The sequence below is a fragment of the Amblyomma mixtum genome, chromosome 4 (genome assembly GCF_055824585.1).
Source record: "Amblyomma mixtum isolate Tamu chromosome 4, ASM5582458v1, whole genome shotgun sequence".
Lineage (NCBI taxonomy): Eukaryota > Metazoa > Arthropoda > Arachnida > Ixodida > Ixodidae > Amblyomma > Amblyomma mixtum.
In genome coordinates this window covers 139349507-139368931 of record NC_143015.1, presented here as the reverse complement: position 1 = coordinate 139368931, position 19425 = coordinate 139349507, and the positions used below count along the sequence as shown (strand labels likewise).

Below are 19425 nucleotides of genomic sequence, written 5' to 3'. Positions count from 1 at the left end.
GCAACAAACTAATCATGATACAAAAGAAAATATTGAGAATGTGTGAAAACTATATTGGTGACAAACGAGGACTCCGAACAAAACCGCTCTTCATTAAACACAGCATGCTTAAAGCAGATCAAGTTTATTATTTCAAACTACTTCAGTGGATTTATAAAAATAGGCTGCACACAATACCCGTAGACAGTTGCACTTCATACCCAATACGTAGACCACACCATCTCAAGCCCGCCACAAGAACTAATTACGGAAGGCAAAAATTGAATTATCAAACAATTAACATATTAAACAGTGATCACTTTAATGTACAATACACACAATCCTTCCACAACTTCAAAAAGAACTGTAAAAAGCTATTAGTGGGCAGTGACATTGCATTCTCTTTTTGTTAACTTGCGCTCATCCCTGATAACACATGTAACCTCAGCTACGTTCCATTATGTTATGTTATTTCTATTATTTATGTTATATTATGTTATGTTATTTCTCTGTTCGGTTGTACAATATATTTGCCATTGTTTCAGCATGTACCCCACACATCAGTCCAAACCTTGTTTTTTCCGGAAATGCTTGTGTGTACTGATCTATTTACTGCATATGCGATTTATTTTTCGGACCAATGAATTGTGGTTTTTCTTTTCTTTGATTGGCTTCTGATGCAAGCCAATTTTGTTATAACATAATAACTATTGCATATGCCTTTTCTTCCTCTTTAAAATATACCATGTTGAAGAAAAACTAATGCTGTGAAGTCATGTGATCTAAATAACTGGTTTTGTTTTTGCTTTCTGTTGTGTGCTAAAAATGTTTAGCAAATATGATTGTAAATGACACGTTATGCTGCCTTGAACTGTGGGGGCGCAGAGGCTCTGTCAGGCATTTTGCCTTTACCTCTGCCCCCTACACGGAGAGAATCCGTGACACAATAAAGAAAAAAAAAAAAAAAACAGCGACCCGTCGGTGATATTGCCAACTTGTTTAACGTAAGCGAGCAAAAAAAGAGTCGGCAACGAGTACCAAAGGACGCACGCACACCACAGGGTCTCTACACCACAAATGCATCAACAGATGACGCCGTGATTCAATTTCGGCGGATTTTTCCCACCTGTTGCCTGTGCCGGCTTATTTTGTCGCTGGTTACAGTACGTGTTTTAGTGCGGTTTGAAAAATCTTTGCAGTGGTCTAAAAAAAAATGAGAGGTTAAAGTTCTAAACGAATGAAAGAATTTCGTCGCGACTGCCTTCCCTGCGCCAGGACCTGATGCTGCTGATTGGATTCAAAACCAAAATGTTTGACTGCATTTACGGAAGATGTCTCAAGACGCAAGATGCACGGCGGCAGCCTATGGCAAGGAATGAAGGTTTCCTTCACTAACACACTTACCTCTACATCTCGAAGGAGCAAAGTGTTCGTAGTGGCCATCAGAAACCCAGTCTTCGTGGAACTGCTCATCACAGTGGAGGTCCTGCTGCTGTTCCAGTTCAGAATTCGATGCGGCCAGCAACAGAACGGCGGCTTGGAAAGCATCATCGATGTTACCCCGAGGAACACCCTGAAGCTGCACAATCTCACCGCATCTTGCAGAGCGTAAAACTGCCAGCACTCGTGTATGAACGCTTTGCCTGCAAGAATGGATCGCTGCCAGGGGATGGCTGGTCGACAGAAACACATAGACGACATTCTCTTGACCGCACGAGGTTTGGGGCGCTGTTGTCAGCAGGCAGGCATAAGCCGAACTTTCGCGTATGGCCCAAGCATTCACCTCGGCGTGCTCGTTAATTCGCAGGTCAGCTTCGATTTGCCCGAGCAGCACGCCAACATCATCTCTTCTGAACGGACTGCTTAAGCTGTAGAACTCCCACTTCATGCTTATATGCGGCATAATCCAGCAACGGATCGACGCTATACGCCGCAGCCGCTCGTCTTCCGACCATTCGACCGCAACAGCTTCAAAAATCGCAGCAGGGATGCTGTTCAGCGGTAGTTCTCGCAGTTTTGGTAGCCATGACGCGTCAAATTCGCACACGTTGCAGAGATGATTGGGCGACAAAGCTTCAAGAAGTGAACGCAGTCCATCTAACTCTCTGTCTGCCATCGTCAGAGGCCGGGTGCCGTGAGGAGGTGAAAAACAGGTCATTGATGCTAGTCGTCCTTTTTTTCAGCGATGCGGAATAAAATAGTCTCCGATGCGAGCAAGGGCTCGGTACGGTGAATGAAAGACGTTTTGCCTAAGTGCACGACCCTCGGCAGTTGCTTTCTGGGCTTCAAGCTGCGGCCTTCGGGTTAAAAGCACTTTGAAACCAGTGCTGCTCATGATGCGTTCGAGAACGATGGAGATAAGTTTATTCTGCGCTCCCGATAGCTCGTCTGCCGGCGCTTTACACAGCGTAACGCAGCAGATCGAAGGCAATGCAGCTTATCATGCGACAGCATAATCTCGCATGATAAGGCAAGGGAGTTTTTCAGAGAACTTGTATGAAAAGCAAAAGAAAAAAAAATATTTTAAACCCTGCAGATAGTACGCGGAAGGATCAAGATCATGTTATCGGACAGAATGTGGTTTCCAACGCACGACTCGTTAAACGCATCCCAGCCAACCATCGCAGCAACCCTCGCCGCTATCAATACTTATCAGGTTTCCCCAGCGCCGGCGGAAAGACTTCTGTTGTGTCATACTTTGTCTTTACCATGACAAGCGCTTTCCGCAAGTAACTGTGTTTTCTACATTTCAGTTCTATCTGATTTTAGAGAAAAAAGAAATGCAAAATATGTTTTGACAAACACTGCATTTACACGCATGCGTACATAGCGTTTCACGGGCGGCGAGAATTGATTCCCACCTACTACATGTTCGTAGCACTGCCATGGGAGGCACTATTTTCACATCTAGAACATATCGCCATCTCATCTAAATTCTCTAAAATAGAAACAGAAAAAAGTGCGGTTCTTCTGTCTTGCGCCAGAAAAATTATTTCCAGAATGACATTTTCGCGCTCTGGCAGACTATTTTAAGGACACTTTCCTGTAACCTCTTTTGCTTGTCCTTGGCCTGCGACCAATCCTTAAAATCCTCCACACAGTTTACTAAGTATCCTAAAAGCATCATTTTAGTTTGTATTTGCTGCAGTTCTGACGAATAGTGCATTATAGCGAGCACTTTTTGGTGCGCATTTCTCAATTTTTACTTCAAGTATGCCTTCTGTAAAAAAAGTTAAAGAAGCCAAATTTTGTAGAGCCACAGCGCCGAGGGTAATCGCGTTTTCGAAATTTTAAAAACCGATGTGGCAATTACTAAAGACCGGCTAAAAATCTCTAAATGCAACTAGGCGCCTAAATCCTCTAGTTAAAAACTTCGTTACAAACATTCTTTAACAAGCTTACCACTTGAAACAATTCCCGGCTTTCCGCCAACACAGGTAATACTATGCCGCAAAAGCCATATTTTTACCCCAAAATGCCTATGTTTGGAAATTGTTGAGTCTTCCCGGAGGAACCCGATATTTTGGGTGCTTCTGTGCACTTTTTCTGGAAATGAATACAGTGGGCCAGCACCGCTAGGTTGAACTTGCCTTGAAGTGAAGTTCACGTTCGCATTGAGTGCGCAAAGCGCCCGGGGGGCTACCGTTTCCGACATAGCAACTTAGGAAAGCATCTGCGCGTGGTCAAGAGTTGCATCCACGGTAGCAGCGGCAACCAGACAGTGGGAAACTCGGCATAGGGTCTCAGATTTGTACAGTAGCCGACATAATATGAACTTTAATGATTAAGCCAGCAGTGTGGACGAATTAGACATCTCGTCGGTAACAAAAGAGGGACTAAAGAAAGGCTTACATTAAATGGAAATACTAAAGCGGCTGGTGAGGATCATATAACTGCAGATTTGCTCAAAGACGGCGGGCACAATCGGGTAGGAAAACTAGCTACACTGCACACACAGTCATTTACACGCTCGAGATTACCGCACTCTTGGAAGTAGGCTAACACCGCCTTAGTCTGTAGGAAGGGGTTAAAAAATTACGGACCGATAAGATTGCTGGTACTTACTAAGCCTACAAGGATAAGCTTACAAGACACTTACTCAAGGATAAGCTTACAAGATACTTACTCAAGGATAAGCTTACAAGATACTTACTCAACTAGTCGGTAATAGAATCAGGACAGCCTTAGACTTTAGTCAACCATATTACCAGGCAGGCTTTTGTGAAGGCTACTCCCCAATACACCTTATTCACACTATTAATAAGGTGATAGAGAAATGCGCAGATATAACAAACCCATATTTTTAGCCTCCATAGAGTAAGAGAAAGCACTTGAGTCAGTCACAACCACAGCTGCCATGCAGGCATCGCGTAACTGGCCAAGCAGCGCAGGTAATCGGCCCCAATATTAGAAGTGAGTGGTGTCACTTTGGTTCTTTATATTACAGGTCATTGCCAATATATTTCGAATATTGGGGCCGATATCCTGTGCTACTCGGACAGGGTGTGGAAGAGGCGTATGTACGGTTCTGGAAAATATCTGTAGGCGCTGCTGAGCGACTGTTATCCTTAAAAGGAAGAGTGATAAAATGCTGACCAGGAACGGTGTCTGGCAAGGAAATGCCATCCTTCCGGTACTATTCATCACTTGTTTGCAGGATGTATTCTGAGAACTTAATTGAGAATAATGGGGGCAAAACTAAAGGAACAATACCTTAGTATTCTCTGACTGCTTGTCTTGTTAATTAACTGACGAGGCGAATTGAAAAGTATGAACGAGGACCTGGGTGGGCGAAGCAGAAAAGTGCGCAAAAAAATTGGTATGCAGAAATTCTAAAGTAACGTCCACCAGGCAGCGAAACGTTGGAAGGGGTAAGGGAACACATCTACTTAGGGCCCATAGCAGCCGCAGATGCGGACCACGGGAGTGAATGAACTTGGAGGAGGAGAAACACGTGGTGCAGTGCATCTGACAGGCTCTCTCAAATAGTGAATGGCAGTTAACTAGTAACCCTCAAGGTTTAAAACAGCAGTTCCTAACCAGTACGTGCCTTTGATGCAGAAACGGGGAGGCCAACGAACAGTGTTCGACTTGAATTAAGGAAAATGCAGCGAGCTATTGAAAAGAAAATGGTGGCTACAATGTTAAGAGACAAGATGAGAGCACAGTGGATGAGAGCAAAGTTCAAGACATCCTATCGAAATCAGGAAGAATTACTTTAAAACAAAGCGCGCGAGGCTTGAACAAGACGAAGAAAAAAACATGGACACTACGCTACTGATGTGAGATTTTATTCCATAAACTAGACTAATATACCAAGCAGAAAAGGAGAAAAAAGATGTATCTCAGCAGAAAGCACACTAGATCACTGCTTGATGACCTGCCGCCGTTTCTCTTCTTTACGTAGGCGCCGGCTAGAGCATCCGTTACAACAAATCGGTCTAAGCCTGTCAGCTGGGGTTCTTCTGTCTCCTGGTGCTTCCGCCCATGGGCACAGTAACTAGAATGTGCTCTCCGCCATTCAAACTTTCCTTTCATGACACTAAACGGCTGCCGTCCTAAGCTCTTTCTCATGATCAATATTTCTCTCCAACGAAAGCTTCCTAAGCATGGGACGTTTAGCCCCGTTCCCTCTTGCAGTCACCGATCTCACAGCATTTGTTTATTTTATTTCAATTTACAAATATGAATTTTTTTATTTATTTCCTTATTATTATTATCATTATTCCCATTATATTTTTCATTATTAATTTCATTGTTTGACATTTTGAGCCCTTGTCAGTCGCCGCCTGTGTCGTGGCCAATCACCCGCAGTGGGCACGCGCCATTATTTTTAGGACACCAACAACAACAACACACAAGACTTGATAATGATATGTTCTCATTGAAGTGGCGAACGCTCGGTCCGATATGCAACTTCTTTTTTCGTCGATCATATCGAGAGGGTACTAATACAAGTTTCGCCTGCATTCTTCAGTATAAAAGGTTCAGTTATCTCTCTGGTCGTTTTTTTTTTTTTTTTTTTTGGGGGGGGGTCTTCTAATCACGCCTGCCTCTGAAAGCTTGGCGTGCAGTGTTTGCACTCCTTGCAAAGAACAGCTCTGCAAAGAGCCCTGCTTCGCTTAGCTTTTATGGAAATTTTTTTTGCACACCGCCGTGATGTTCGAGATGCCGTTCATTCATCATCGGGCAAATGGGTAAATTCCTTAATGAACGGCAGCTCGAACACCACGGCGATGTGCAAAAAGTTGCTATAAAAGGTTGCCTTTCTGCCCCATTGTAGGCCCTGCCAATTTTACAAGGCATGCGTGATTACAAAGCAAAAAGAGAAAATGACCAGGGATAAAATCGAAGCTTTTCTCATCGAAAAGGACGGGGAAACTTCTATCAGCAGCCTCTCGGTATCATTGGCGAAAAAAGAACTTGCATATCTGAACGAGCGTGCGCTTTGGGAGCGATAACCTATCATTAGTAAGCCAAGTCTCCTTTTTTTTTTTTGCTGACCAACGCCTTGTTCTTTTTTTTTTTTTGCTCCTGGTGTAATAGCCTACATCATGGAATAAAATCTCACAGTAGTAGGGTCCTGTCCGTCCGCATTTCTTTCCTAGTACTGAGTCTGTCGCGTGCACTTTGTTTGTACACACTAGTTGGCTTGCAACAAGACTAACAATATCCACACTGTCTTTAAAAACTGGATGTAAGTTGACGCACAGCAACCACAAGGAGGAAAACAAATGATTAGAAACAGACTCCGCACGCTTCGGTGCCGATTAGCTTGCGCTGAATAAATTTCTTTGTGCTTTTATTATCTTCGGCTTGTGCGTACTGTGGCGCAAAATATTACTACTATCTCGCTTCTCTTTGGGCACCTGAACCGCGCCGTAAGGGAAGGGAGGAAGGTGGGAGTGAAAGAAGAAAGAGAGGAAGAGGTGCCGTAGTGGAGGTCTCCGGATTAATTTCGACCACCTGGGGTTCTTTAACGTGCACTGACATCGCACAGTACACGGGCCTCTAGAATTTCTCCTCCATCAAAATGCGGCAGCCGCGGTCGGGTTCTAAACCGGGTACTCCGGCTCAGTGGCTGAGCGCCATAACCACTCAGCCACCGGAATTGGTTTTGAGGAAAGGAAGGCGGGCAGTAACTGTTTTACTTTTTGGTGAACATTTCAATCACACTGTGAAAGAGGCGATAAAGGCAGGAGTGAAATAAAACAAAAACTATTCCGTAGTGGAGGGCTCCTGATTAATTTCGACCACCTAAACATCTTTCTTCTGCGTTCTGCAGCCGCTCTCGAAAAAGGGAGAAGTAGACAAAGCGCGGCTTTCAACTAAGAAAAGCGACTTATAGCTCCTCGCGAGTGCCGCTGCCATCAATTATGAGACGCCTTGGACTTCTGGCCTGCGCGATAGGTTGTGACCTTACCGAACGCTGACTTTTTAGAGTGTGTTGAATTTTCTGTTACTCCCCTTTCTCTTCCATTTTTTATCCCCTCACCCCCTTCCCCCCGTGTAGGGTAGCAAACCGATTATTATTCAGGTTAATCTCCCTGCCTTTCCTGTTCTACCTCCTCCTCCTTGGAAAGCGGACGCCTTTCCTGCACTGCATTTCGTGCTTACATATATTGTAGATTAAGTCGACCGTCCTTTTCTTTTTATAGTGAGTCCGCATCCGGTAAACTTTTGTTCATGACTGAAAATGGCACCACCACCTTCTTTTTGTCAACTGCTCTGTGTGAGGACCTGCTAGTGTTGGCTGAATCAACAAATATATGCACATCACAGCGCTGGTGTCAGCAACGGCAAGAGCTGCACGCTCGCAACGCGTGTTAGGATGTTTTTCCCTTTTTCCACGTTTCCTGTACGAGCCAATCGTCTGCAGTTCCTTGTAGGTGTTGTGGTGCCTGCATTCTGCGTGCATGACACTGCCCCCGAGGCAAACCTTTACCTGTGTTTGTACGTGTTTAACGCTTAATTTTCACGGATGCAACCACGCTAACAATATGAGTAATTACTCTGTCGTGGATTCGATTTTAAGCATCGAAACAACAGTGTAAGCTTCCACAGCATGCCATTGTTCAAAGCATTGTGGGTGGTGCAGCGTGAACTAGACGACAGACAATAGCAAGAAGACAACACAGACGAGAGCTCTGTTGCTGTCTGTTGAACGCTGTTGTCCTTTCGGTTCTGTCTGTCGTCTTGTTCGCGCTAGTTTTGACCCGGTAGTGTTCTTTGATCTCAATTAAAATCTGAGTACTTGGCCGTTTAAGTTTTGCCTCCATTGTATAGCAGCCGCTGTGCGAACTTTCCACCCGCGAATCCATAACTAGCAGCTCATCGCCATACCCGTCCCAGCTGCAGATCAATGTGACAAGGACAAAGATGGTAAGTAAAGCTTTATTTTCGTGGTCTCTTAATATCTTGCCAGCATTAGTGCCTGAGTTATGCACTCCTAAGCATATTCATCAATTCTGCTGCGTGGGTTTATCCGCAGTGATGGCGTCTTCTATTATCATCCTCGCCGCCATTTCTCCAATCATCATTACTGGTGCGTAAGTGTTGGCCGAGGTGATTTCCGGCATCACTGACGCGTCAGCGACTCGTACATTCTTCACACCGCCTCGTACCCTGTGTATGAAGGAAATTAAATGTATTTCAGGCACAGTTAATAACCTAATAAATCATACTTAGCTTCGTGGTCCTAGTACATGGTCAGTAATCACTGCCCTTCACAGATTCCAACAATTTCGAAATGCGTCCCCGTTGGTGGAATTATGGGGGCTACTCGTGTTTATTACACACATAAATGATATCCCTAAAAATGATAGCCATGCCAAATACATTATATATGTAGGTGATGTAAGTTTATTCTTCTTTTTCATTGATATAAAACACGTAACTAACACTACCCACTTAGTGCTGTCATTACTTGCCACAAGGTCATCTTTAACTCTTTCGGTGACAAAGAAAAAACTAAAGCAGCGATTTTCCTTCGTAAAAGAAAGCACATATTAACCCCTCCCCTCTTATGCCTCAGTGGCACTCTGATCGAGCACACGGACACCTTCAGATCCCCAAGCGTAACATTCAGATGTACTATGGCACCTACGCGCTCCGCTGTTCGAACTTTTTTTCGATGGCGCTCTCACCTAAGTGGTAGGAAAAGGACGTTAGAGTCGGTCTAGAATGCATCATGGACGACTCTAGCGTCTTCTTTCTACCACCGAAGTAAAAGCATGATGAAAATAAATGCGAACAGCGGAGAGCCTAGGCTCCGCTCTGTTCGCGTTTCTTTCCATCGATCGCCTTGTGCGATGACCGGGGATGACCGCGTAAACAGTTTGTTTTCCCCACTTTCGAATTTTTGCGTAATTATTTCACGTAACAAGCGCATTATACTGACCAAAACCAAGGCTACATAGAAATATGTATTTTTATTCATATCAAAGGTATTGTTCCTTTGTTTGCGCAAACACCACAGCGTCTGACGTTCTATGATTTCTAGCCTTGCAAGAAGAATGTTTCGCATAATTTTAATAAATCGTTCGATCCGCCCACTACTCCTGTCAACAAGGTGACTATTGATTTTCCTGATTTTATGAAAAAAAAAGAATAAAAATTACTCAATTCTTCCCCAGATTGCTGCAGTTACATTTCACCACTCATAACATGACATTACAAAACAAGACAAATTTGTGCTACCAAGGTGTAAAACTAACTGTGCGCTCCCTATAGCCTTTGTTGTACCAGAATTTTTGAATGCCTCGTTCTCTAACAAGTTAATACTATATCTCTGACTGCCATCTCCAAGTTTCCTTCAGTAATCTATACTACCGTTATGTGAATTACCTTCACGTTATACTGTTCCATTCTTCATATAGGCTTTCGTTTTTCGCAGTAATTCATGCTGCCTTTGGTGAGGCCTGTCTAGCTGTGTTTAATCCCTGCTTTTTCTGGCCACCGTAAATTTGTATGTATGAGCTAAAAGAAAAGAATATTTGTTGAAATAATCCTAAATAATGCATTCGTTTTGAATAACGAAAACATGGTACATTCGAGTGTGTTCAATGAAGTAGATCAGGACTTCGTGAACAGTAAATTAACTGGTGTGAAGATCTTCAACTCATCGTCGAAAATATGAAACGTATTCGCTTTGAATTGCTCAAACCACCTAAGAACCGAAGGAGAAAAGAAGGAATCGCGAGGAGGACGTGTCATTCAGCCTGAGGACATCATCATCATCAACAAGAAGAAAGTGCCGACATGCTGCACTGCACTGAAGAACGGATTCAGTCATATACGAAGGAAAAGGGAAAGATACTGTATGAAAATTACGTCATCTCACCTGAGTCTTTCGTCCACTGCTGCTCTAGAGGAGTTGTTTCCCATAGCGCAGGTACAGCAGACGTGCTGCCCCGGAAACGCCGCATTTTCGACAAAGCATTCCACATACTCCTTCGTCCAGACTGTGTAATTAGCGCAGTTAGGGTATTTGCCCTCCCATACTTTCGCGCCGATATCTCGCATGGCAGACATGTTGAAGATATTCATGACCTTCAAAATTCCTGGTAAAGAATAAAGCAGAGAAAGATTTGATATGTTTCCATAGAAAGGCAGAGAACAGAAACTCAGAGCAGCCGCCACGGTGGCTCAGTGCTTATGGCGCTCGGCTGCTGAGCCGAAGGACGCGGGTTCGATCACGGCAGCGGTGGTCGCATTTCGATGGAGGTGAAATTCTAGAGGTCCGTGTTCTGTGCAACGTCAGTGCAGGTTAAATAACCCCAGATGGTCGAAATTATCCGGAGCCCTTCAGCATAGCGTCCCTCATAGCACCAGTCGCTTTGGAACGTTAAACCCCCATAAACACATAAACCCAAACTTCGTACTTTACGCTTTCTCCGACAGCTGCGAAGGAACTCCACACAAATTCCAGTCGTTTTAAACAGCGCAGAAAAGGCACGTACAACAATAAGAGACGTACACACGGGCGCCGACTACGCACTGCTTGTAGTTGAAGGTACAAAGCATCCCTATGAAGACAGTTAAGATCCTGTCATTCCGACCTCATAATTTTCCACATACTGACGCCATGGCCATCCTGATACCGGGGTACGTCTCTTCCTGCTTTCGTGTCTTTTTCGCGCTGCTTCAAACGGATCAACCACCAACTCACCCAACCTTTTACCTTAGCAAATTCCAGCTTTCGCAGTCGGCGTCATTTTTCTCGTACTTCGAAGACTGTCGGAATTTATTGCTGTTTGATAAAGGGGTTCCTCGTTTAAACGTTAGGTTTAGTAAAAGATCGCGAATCTCGAGGCCAACAATTTTGCCTAGAGCCAAATGAGACAGTTCCTTGGCTTTGTTTCTTATTGTAGGTTTTCTCAATATCTTATTCTATTTTTCTTTATATTCTTCATTTTTTCTTTTCCTTTCTTGTTCTCTTTTATTTCATTTGTTTCTCGTTTTAAAAAATAGCCATTAGAGGTTTTTAGAGCATTAGACAATATGCTCTAATAATCTAAAACTTCTACCTTAATGTAAATATTCACAATTTTGAAAGGGTAAGAAAAAAACACATATATTCTAAGAAAAGTGGCTTAGGGTTTGTTACTACTTCGAGTCGTATATGTCGCTTGAAATTCTTTTTCCAGTTGATCAATGGGCATTACATTACTGGCACCCCACAAATAACTATTTACTTTAGTGGCTATCCTGCACGCATGCGTCATTCTCTTTCACTAAAACCTTTCCTAACAAGAACTGCAAAAAATATTACTGATTTCCTTGAACGTTTGCTAAATGGAGCAACCTTGCTGATCATATAGTAAGACAGAATTTCTTGTCGTAGTTTCAATCGCAACTGCAATAACTACTGATGTTCCGAGGGCTGACCTACTCGTTTATTTCAACTGGTTTGCTCAAAACTACTTCAGCATGCGATTCTGCGTGATGACATCGCTCTGGTGTGGTATTCTAATGTTGTAATATTGGTGAAGTATGATCCCTTAATTTTGTTTCAATTGTCGCCCTCCCTGCTGCATTTTCTTTTGTATTTTTTGTTACTGTACAAATGTGTTTACCCACCTGCTACGGCCTTCTTTTTAAAACTACAGCATATAATGATACACAAATTTATTCTCTTTAGTTCGCATTCCTGGTTCTGTAAAATGATTTCCAAGCACTGATATGCCCAGTAGCAACGTCGAAATCGGCGTTATATACCTTCGTACTTTATAAAAGGCATCGTAAACTGATAGAACGCCCTATATACACACCTTTATGTAACATGTCACTGTACTCTACGACAGCATTCCTTCTGACTGCTCACCTTTTTACGCTAAAGTTACACACATAAGAATTCGCGGCTCAGGAAGTTTTCTTTACCACATATGATGTAGTGGAACTCACCATTCACGAGACGGTCCAAGTCCTTCTGGTCACTGAGGAGCTTCGGGTCGATGATTGGTGCCTCATTAGGATGTGTTGCGTTTAGCGTGACGGTGCCTCGAGACTCAGGCTGCACCAAAGCTACCGCAGTCATGAAGCCGGTGTAGTTGAACATGGGCACGTAGTACTTCTTGTATATCTGACATAGAGCGGTAAGCAGGAATCTGCAGTCACTTTGAATGTTTTTTTCATGTACAATGTTTCTTTCATGTACATGAACTGTTATGTTACTATTTCGCACCCAGATGTGTAGATCAAGACACTGTTCAATTTTTTTTTCTTACTCAGCTTCTGAAGCAGGGAAAGGCAATAACGTGATAGTGAAAAAGGCATGGAGACATGCATTTTTATTCATTCTTTCAAGAAGCAAAAGAAATGGTCAGAAACACTGGCGTCTCTATAGTGCAGACATTTTATTTTATATACTCTATACCAATAAAAACGGTACCGGAAAAGTGATTCGGCGCTCGAAAAGCCGAAAGCGATATATAACTGTGCAGAGATAACAGCGCTAGATTTGGATTTTTCTAGAATACAGTGGTTAGACTCGAACAGCAACAATGGTATAAGGTCGCACACTGGTGTGACAAAATAAATGATGTTTCGCTGCAATACGGTATCAAAAGTATGCTGCGTGTATCTTTTACTTTGTTACTTGACCTTGCGTTGCTATGGTGATATTGTTTAGGAAAGCTTTTTTCCGCTAGTCACCTTCACTAAAACCTGCCCTTGTCGGTCAGCGCTGTGTCCCACCAATTTATTTCTTTCGTCTTAATCTCCTGCGTTTTTTTGCACATCCTGCTAACCCGCCCCCGTATACTGCTCCTTTTACCGCTGTCTCTGGTTAAGGACTGTGCGCACTGCTCGGCATTGGCACCGCCCCCCCTCCCCCTTCAAATTTGCCGTGCGCATCACGGCTCCACCCGCGGCGGTGGTTAAGAGTGTATGGCGCTCACATGATAAGCCCGAGGTCGCGGGACCGAGTCCCAGCCGCGGCCCCGCATTTCGATGGCAGCGAAACGCGAAAGCGGCTCTATGCTGTGTAATGTGAGTGCACTCAAAAGAAACCCAAGAAATCGCGAGTAATCCCCAGCTCGGCACTAAGGCCCCTCTCATAGCTCAAGTCCAGCTTTAGGACGTTAAACCCCACATATCATGTCGCACCACACCGTTCTACCGTTCAGCAGCTAGGCAGGGGTTGTCCCTGTCGCTAGTCAGCGCATCTTAACGTCCCCTGTTTACATGTGAGATGGGATGTTTGCCTCTACCCCTCCTCTAAAGATTGCTAGGTAAGTAGGCGAGATGCATTTGCGAACCGTTCGGCGCTAATCGACTGGCTACCGCGACATATTTTAAACTGCATTATTTTCTAACACCGACTACATTAGGTAGCATTGGCAAGCAACACCTAACAAGCCACATTCTATTCTTTCTGTATCTACTACGCCGCCGGAAGTGACAGCTCATCACATGCTCTGCGAATTTCACCTTTGCTAAAGCACGTTTCCACTTGATAAATTCTAGCAACATGTCAATTATTCTCTTCTTCTATACTCTCTGCTACCCTGTTTTTCTGTCATATCATACTTAGAGCAAAGTGCCTTGGTAAAAAAAAATGTTCTTCGTTATTCAAACCGTATTATAGTGCACAGTGTTGCTTACCTCATCTGAGACATATGACGATTGGTGTATTCTTGGGTCCGGAAAGAGGTCCGTAAGCTCCAGTTCTATGTCGGTATAGTCGTTGGGCTGACCCTCTCTTTCGCCACTTTTGGTAAACAGCAACGTTTCGAACGCGCCAGGAATGGTTAGCAGCCCTGCATCGAAGGATCAGTATTGGCATCCATGTGAAATTGTGGCACCCATGAAGTGACATAGCTACATGGCATTGCTTTTAAGACACGGTAAGGCACAGAATGAACGTGCACAGCCGTCCACAGACTTAACACGAATGACGGAATGCGTGACCTGGACTGCCGTCAGCGCCACGAAGTGACAGTCATTGGTGCGAGACAATGCTCTCGGTATGTTTGCGGTGGCTGACGATAGCTGGTGCGCAGCTCGCTTTTACTCCTTTTCCGCTTGTGCCTGATCGCCGCGTGGACAGCGCGCTCGTCACGGGGTCGTTTCAGAGCTTTTTGCTCGCCGATTCGGCTTCCACGGCCCCGGCAACGCTCTTTGCAGTTTTCTTATCACGGCAGCCAGGAACTGCCCGCTAAGCTGCCGCGGTTCGCACCTTCTATCGTCAGACACCGCAAACATTCCGAGAGAATTATCTCGCACCCGATGACTATCGCTTCATGGCGTTGACGGCAGTCCAGGCCACGCATTCCGTCATTCGTGTTAAGTCTGTGGGCGGCTGTACAGCGCAGCTTTCATTACTTCGGATGCGTGGTTACTGCCCTCGTTCAGTATTATGAGGAAAATATGAAAAGGCACCTGCCAGAGAAAAAAAAATTCATTCAAAATATCGATCTCAAGGCCCTATTGTGACGTTGAAACGCAGTGTGCGTAATTTTTTCGCGCCTTTGTTAAAGGTTTAAGATAAAATTTTAGTGCACTTCAATTCAGCACAAAGTAATGGCAACCTTTTTTATTTTTTTTACTCTAGAGTAAACATTTTTGATGACATCGTGCATTCTTGCTCACCTGTGCTGTTGTACATGTATTGAGCCCAGCTCTGATTAAACGCGCTCTCACTCAGGCCAATTAAGTCTGTGGTCGTAGTTACAACCAGACCAATGAATATAAGGTGATCCTGGAGGCCCTTTCCAACTGGAAGGTTGGCCACAACAGTTATCTGCAGGATAGCCCACAATGCAGAATTAGTTTGCTGGAACACAATAGCGAGCATCTTTGGCATATCAGCAGCTGAACTCTTCTCTATGCGGCCAATACTATCGTCAAGCTCGAATGTATTCATCTGCAGTCATCACTACTGAACGCAAGTATGTCTTGTAAAACTTCTTAAACGGGTATAGGCTTACATTCGCTCGTTAAAGCGTCCTCCCTGCATAGTATACTATTCATTGATGTTGTTAAAGGCAGGTGTTCGGTTCTCAAGTGTTCGCATAAAGTGGACCTCGCATTTGACGTCACATAGTGCATCTGTACTTGTGGACAGCTTTCTGTGTCTATGCAGTGGAAGCTAGGAGCGCGCGCCGCCAGCTTAAACGCCTATCTCTCCCCCTTGTGAGCACGTGATAAGAGTGTGCTTATAAAAAACTTGCGCCTCACCCTCGTAGCTTTCACTGCATAGCCACAGAAAGCTGTCCCTTAGTACAGCTCAGTTCGCAGTTCCCGTCTGCTAAAGTTCTTAGTATAAACTTTGCGGCGGAGATCAGACAGGACTCTTTCTTAAAGCTTGAGCTCAATATATGAGGAGCAGACTGTCTTGGCTCCTGACAGGAGAGTAGAGACCATGGTCGCTTTGTGTGATGTCGCATGATTTGGTCTGAAATTAGGCAGTGTCAAGTGTGAGTAGGCAGAGAATGACAATTGAGGTCCGGCTCGCTTCACTCCCAAGCCGAGGAAAGGAAGCCCAGTACTTGTTTCACATTTCAGGCTAAAGTTTAAAGTTGTTTCCGTGGTGCTGAGGTACGCAAAGGAAAATTCCACTGCGAATTTCTTCAGGGTGGCAAAACAGTCATCGATGTTCCGGAGGAATACATTGAGTGAGTTCACGAAGGACCAAAGTGGTCGTTGCTCAAGCACCTCTATCCCTAGGTTTGCATCTGTCCTCAAGGCCGTCACCCCCATTGCAGTGCCACTTGCTTGATTGACAAATTCGCTTTTAAAGGTAAAGTACATGGCCGCTATGCAAAACAATAGGTGTTTACAGCGTCGTTGGGTACCTTCGGCGCAACCCGTGCATTAGCACCCAGTTCTCTTAAATAACTTGCTTACAAAACATCATACCAAAACTCGAATTTTCTAACTCTATTTGGGAACCCGCTAAACTACTCTAATTAATATCTCTTTAGGTATTAATTAGAGCAATTAATACCTCTGTAATACCTATGTAGGCTCTGTAGGTTGTTCAGTATAGTCTTCTGCTTGACGTTGCTAATTGCCCCTTAAGATATAACGCTAAGATAGCTTTGGTTTGGTTGCATATCGACATGGTTGCATATCGACAGTCTCCTTTCAATGTTCTCCTGTGCGTGAAAGGTGTTCACAAACAGGGAGTAAGTCTCTTAGAGCTGTACATCTCTGGGATTAAGACAAATAGCTGGGCTTGTTGGTAGTTAACACGTTGAAATTCAGCACGACACACTAGGCGAGGATGAAGGAAGAAGGCGCAATGAGCGCTGACTATGCTAAAATTGCGTTCGTAGTCAGCATCCCTGTCTTTCTCCTCTTATCTTGTGTCTCGCTGAGCGTCGAGCCGTTCGAACATTTTTCTTTTCCTTCAGTGGAATGCACGCTATGGCGTCACGTTTTCCGTTCTTTAATTATGACGCAATTGTTTGGTTGCCCACTTACATCGAGGGTGGCGCTGATTCTGTGACACAAGCTGCCGAGTTTTCAACCTACGGGCTTCTATGCAAGCAACGCAACGAATGTACATCTGTCTTGGTGTCGCATCGGTAGCTGCACTCTGCCCGGGTGGCGTTGTGCGGCAGCGGCATCTACCGGTCCAAACTGTTCGTGGGCTGTGCTCCTTGTTCGTCGCACAGAGCGGATTGTCGCGCTAGGCTACGCTACAGTTGTCGGTGCGCAAACTTCGCCCTTAAACTTCCTTTAAATATAGAAAAACGACTAGCGTCGCTGTATTGCGGGCTATTGTGCACTGTTTTTATATCATTCAATAAATGCAATTTCCGCCGTCAGGGTGTCGTTCCGTCTTTATACCGCGTTAACCGCCGTACGATACACGCGATGCCAAAAATTTTCACCTTCGGTACGCCGCCTTAAATTTCCGTTAGAAAACAGCGCAAAAAAGACACGGACAAAAGGAAGAGACGTACAAACAGGCGCTGTACAAACACCGCCTGTTCGTACGTCTCTTCCTCTTGTCCGTGTCTTTTTTGCGCTGTTTTGGAATGAACTACCCAACTCGCCCAAGCTTCTACCTGAGTTAAACTTCTGGTGCTTGGCGCGGCGCACACGCAGTAGTTTTCTCAGTAAACTGCAGGCTTATCCCTATTATGGTAACGCTGTGCTACAACCCCTTCTGCCCGCTTTTCCTCAAGCTGGCAACATGGGTCTTATAGTAAAAAAATTTCTCAGCTTGTCATTATTACAGCTCTCAAAAAGACACTGGGTTGCAGGTACCTCAGGAGATTTTGCGAATTTTTATCTCATTACTTTGCATGAAATCAGCTGTAGGTGCGAATAGTGATTGTTTCAATGAAGTTAATAACGCAAAGCTTTATTTTAGAGCCTGAGCTCTACTCACTAGGGTACAAATTTGGAAAATGCCTGATGGCGGTACTTTGACCTTGAAGATCAGCCTAGGTCAAAACGAGACTTGATCGATTTCGCTACTGTCTAGCTATGCGTGTAAGCATAGTATATGTCACGGGATAAACTATGAGCTTGAACCATTGGTTAATCATGCAGTTATGTGGAATAATTAGTGGGCCGGATTATTTAGTGTTAATTAGTTAATTGCAGTTAAAACCAAACTGCGCTGTAGCACCCAGTCATATACCGTTAAAAAGCTTATGTCGTTGAATGCACTGCGCTGGTTAGTGACCCGAACTAATTAAAGTTAATTAGTTAATTGCATTTAAAACCAAAACGAGTCACAACCACAGAGCTAACGCTATATTAAACAGGTTTAACAGACTAGCTGTTGCCAATTTTTTCTCTGCAATTACAAGGTCGTAGACGTTTAAAGCTATCACTGTTATTACAGCGGCACAGCTCCTGCTATATACATGTGAAACTCTTCGATTACGTAATCGTAGCAGTCTAGGAGATCATCACCCTCAACTTCACCACCGAGCCGCCGTGGTGGCTCAGTGGCTATGGTGCTCGGCTGCTGTCCCGAAAGACGCGGGTTCGATCCCGGCCGCGGCGGTTGAATTTCTTTGGAGGAGAAATTCGAGGCCCGTGTACTGTGCGATGACAGTGCACGTTAAAGAACCCCAGGTGGTCGAAATTTCCGGAGCCCTCCACTACGGCGTCTCTCATAGCCTTAGTCGCTTTGGGACGTTAAACCCCATAAACCAACCAACCATCAACTTCACCACCCGTCTCAGGTTCCCCTTGCACGTCTGATAATGCGTAGGAAAGGGACAACCACGCGATGACCATGGTCGACATGACCGTGAGCGGAGCCATGTCTTACTCCGAAATGGTGTTTACTTTGCTCTGGTGGAAGCAGTGGTCTTCAATAAATAGTCTCCGAGCTAGGGAACAAGTATGCCTGCAACTTCTGTAGACGTCATCGACCTCCGCTGCTGTGATTGGCTGCAGAAGCTTGTCATTTCCTCTGGAGCCCCGCACTTAGGATGATTGGATGATGGTGATCACTCACGTGAGTAATTGGAAGACAGAAGCAGTGACTTAAGTATGGGCTCACTTACAGTGAGCCCGCTGATTGGCGGGATTGAGCAACAAACTAAATTAGCTTCGAGAAAAATTCCCTTAGTTTAATGAGGCAGCGAATTCTCGAAACACCTTAATAAAAAAATTTTATTCTGCGAAAACTCGCATGCGTCACTTATTCTCCCACACTTGAGGTTCTAAAGTTCACCGACCACAGCAGGGTATCAAAATTCATAACATCTATAAGTGCGTGTCAGGGTTTGGCGCCTTGTGCGGCTTCATCAAATGCGGCTGAGGATGGTTTCACGCAGGCTCCCTTTTGCTAGCTGTCTCCTGAAGGAAGGCGAACTCATGTGAAGCGGAATAAAATCGCTGTTTCCTTAAACGTTTTATTAATCTAGTGATATGTTTTATCTTATAACCGAATGTTTCATCTAAAACATCAAGAAATTAACAGCACTCATAATGATAACAGTGATAATAACAGTAGATTTTAATACAGCC

The 19425-nt window shown here is 44.4% G+C and overlaps 1 protein-coding gene across 1 annotated transcript; it reads right to left on the bottom strand.

Annotated features, from left to right (window-relative positions):
• Positions 1 to 8441: 8441 nt before the first annotated feature.
• LOC149348463 (ecdysone oxidase-like) lies at positions 8442 to 18714 on the bottom strand. The gene is made up of 7 exons (XM_089541767.1): positions 18609 to 18714; positions 15661 to 15674; positions 15073 to 15223; positions 14086 to 14240; positions 12385 to 12562; positions 10322 to 10541; positions 8442 to 8604 (listed from the first exon to the last, which is right to left on the bottom strand). Exons 1-7 carry the CDS (start codon positions 18712 to 18714, stop codon positions 8442 to 8444), a joined length of 987 nt encoding a protein of 328 aa, XP_089397893.1.
• Between the last annotated feature and the right edge of the window lie 711 nt (positions 18715 to 19425).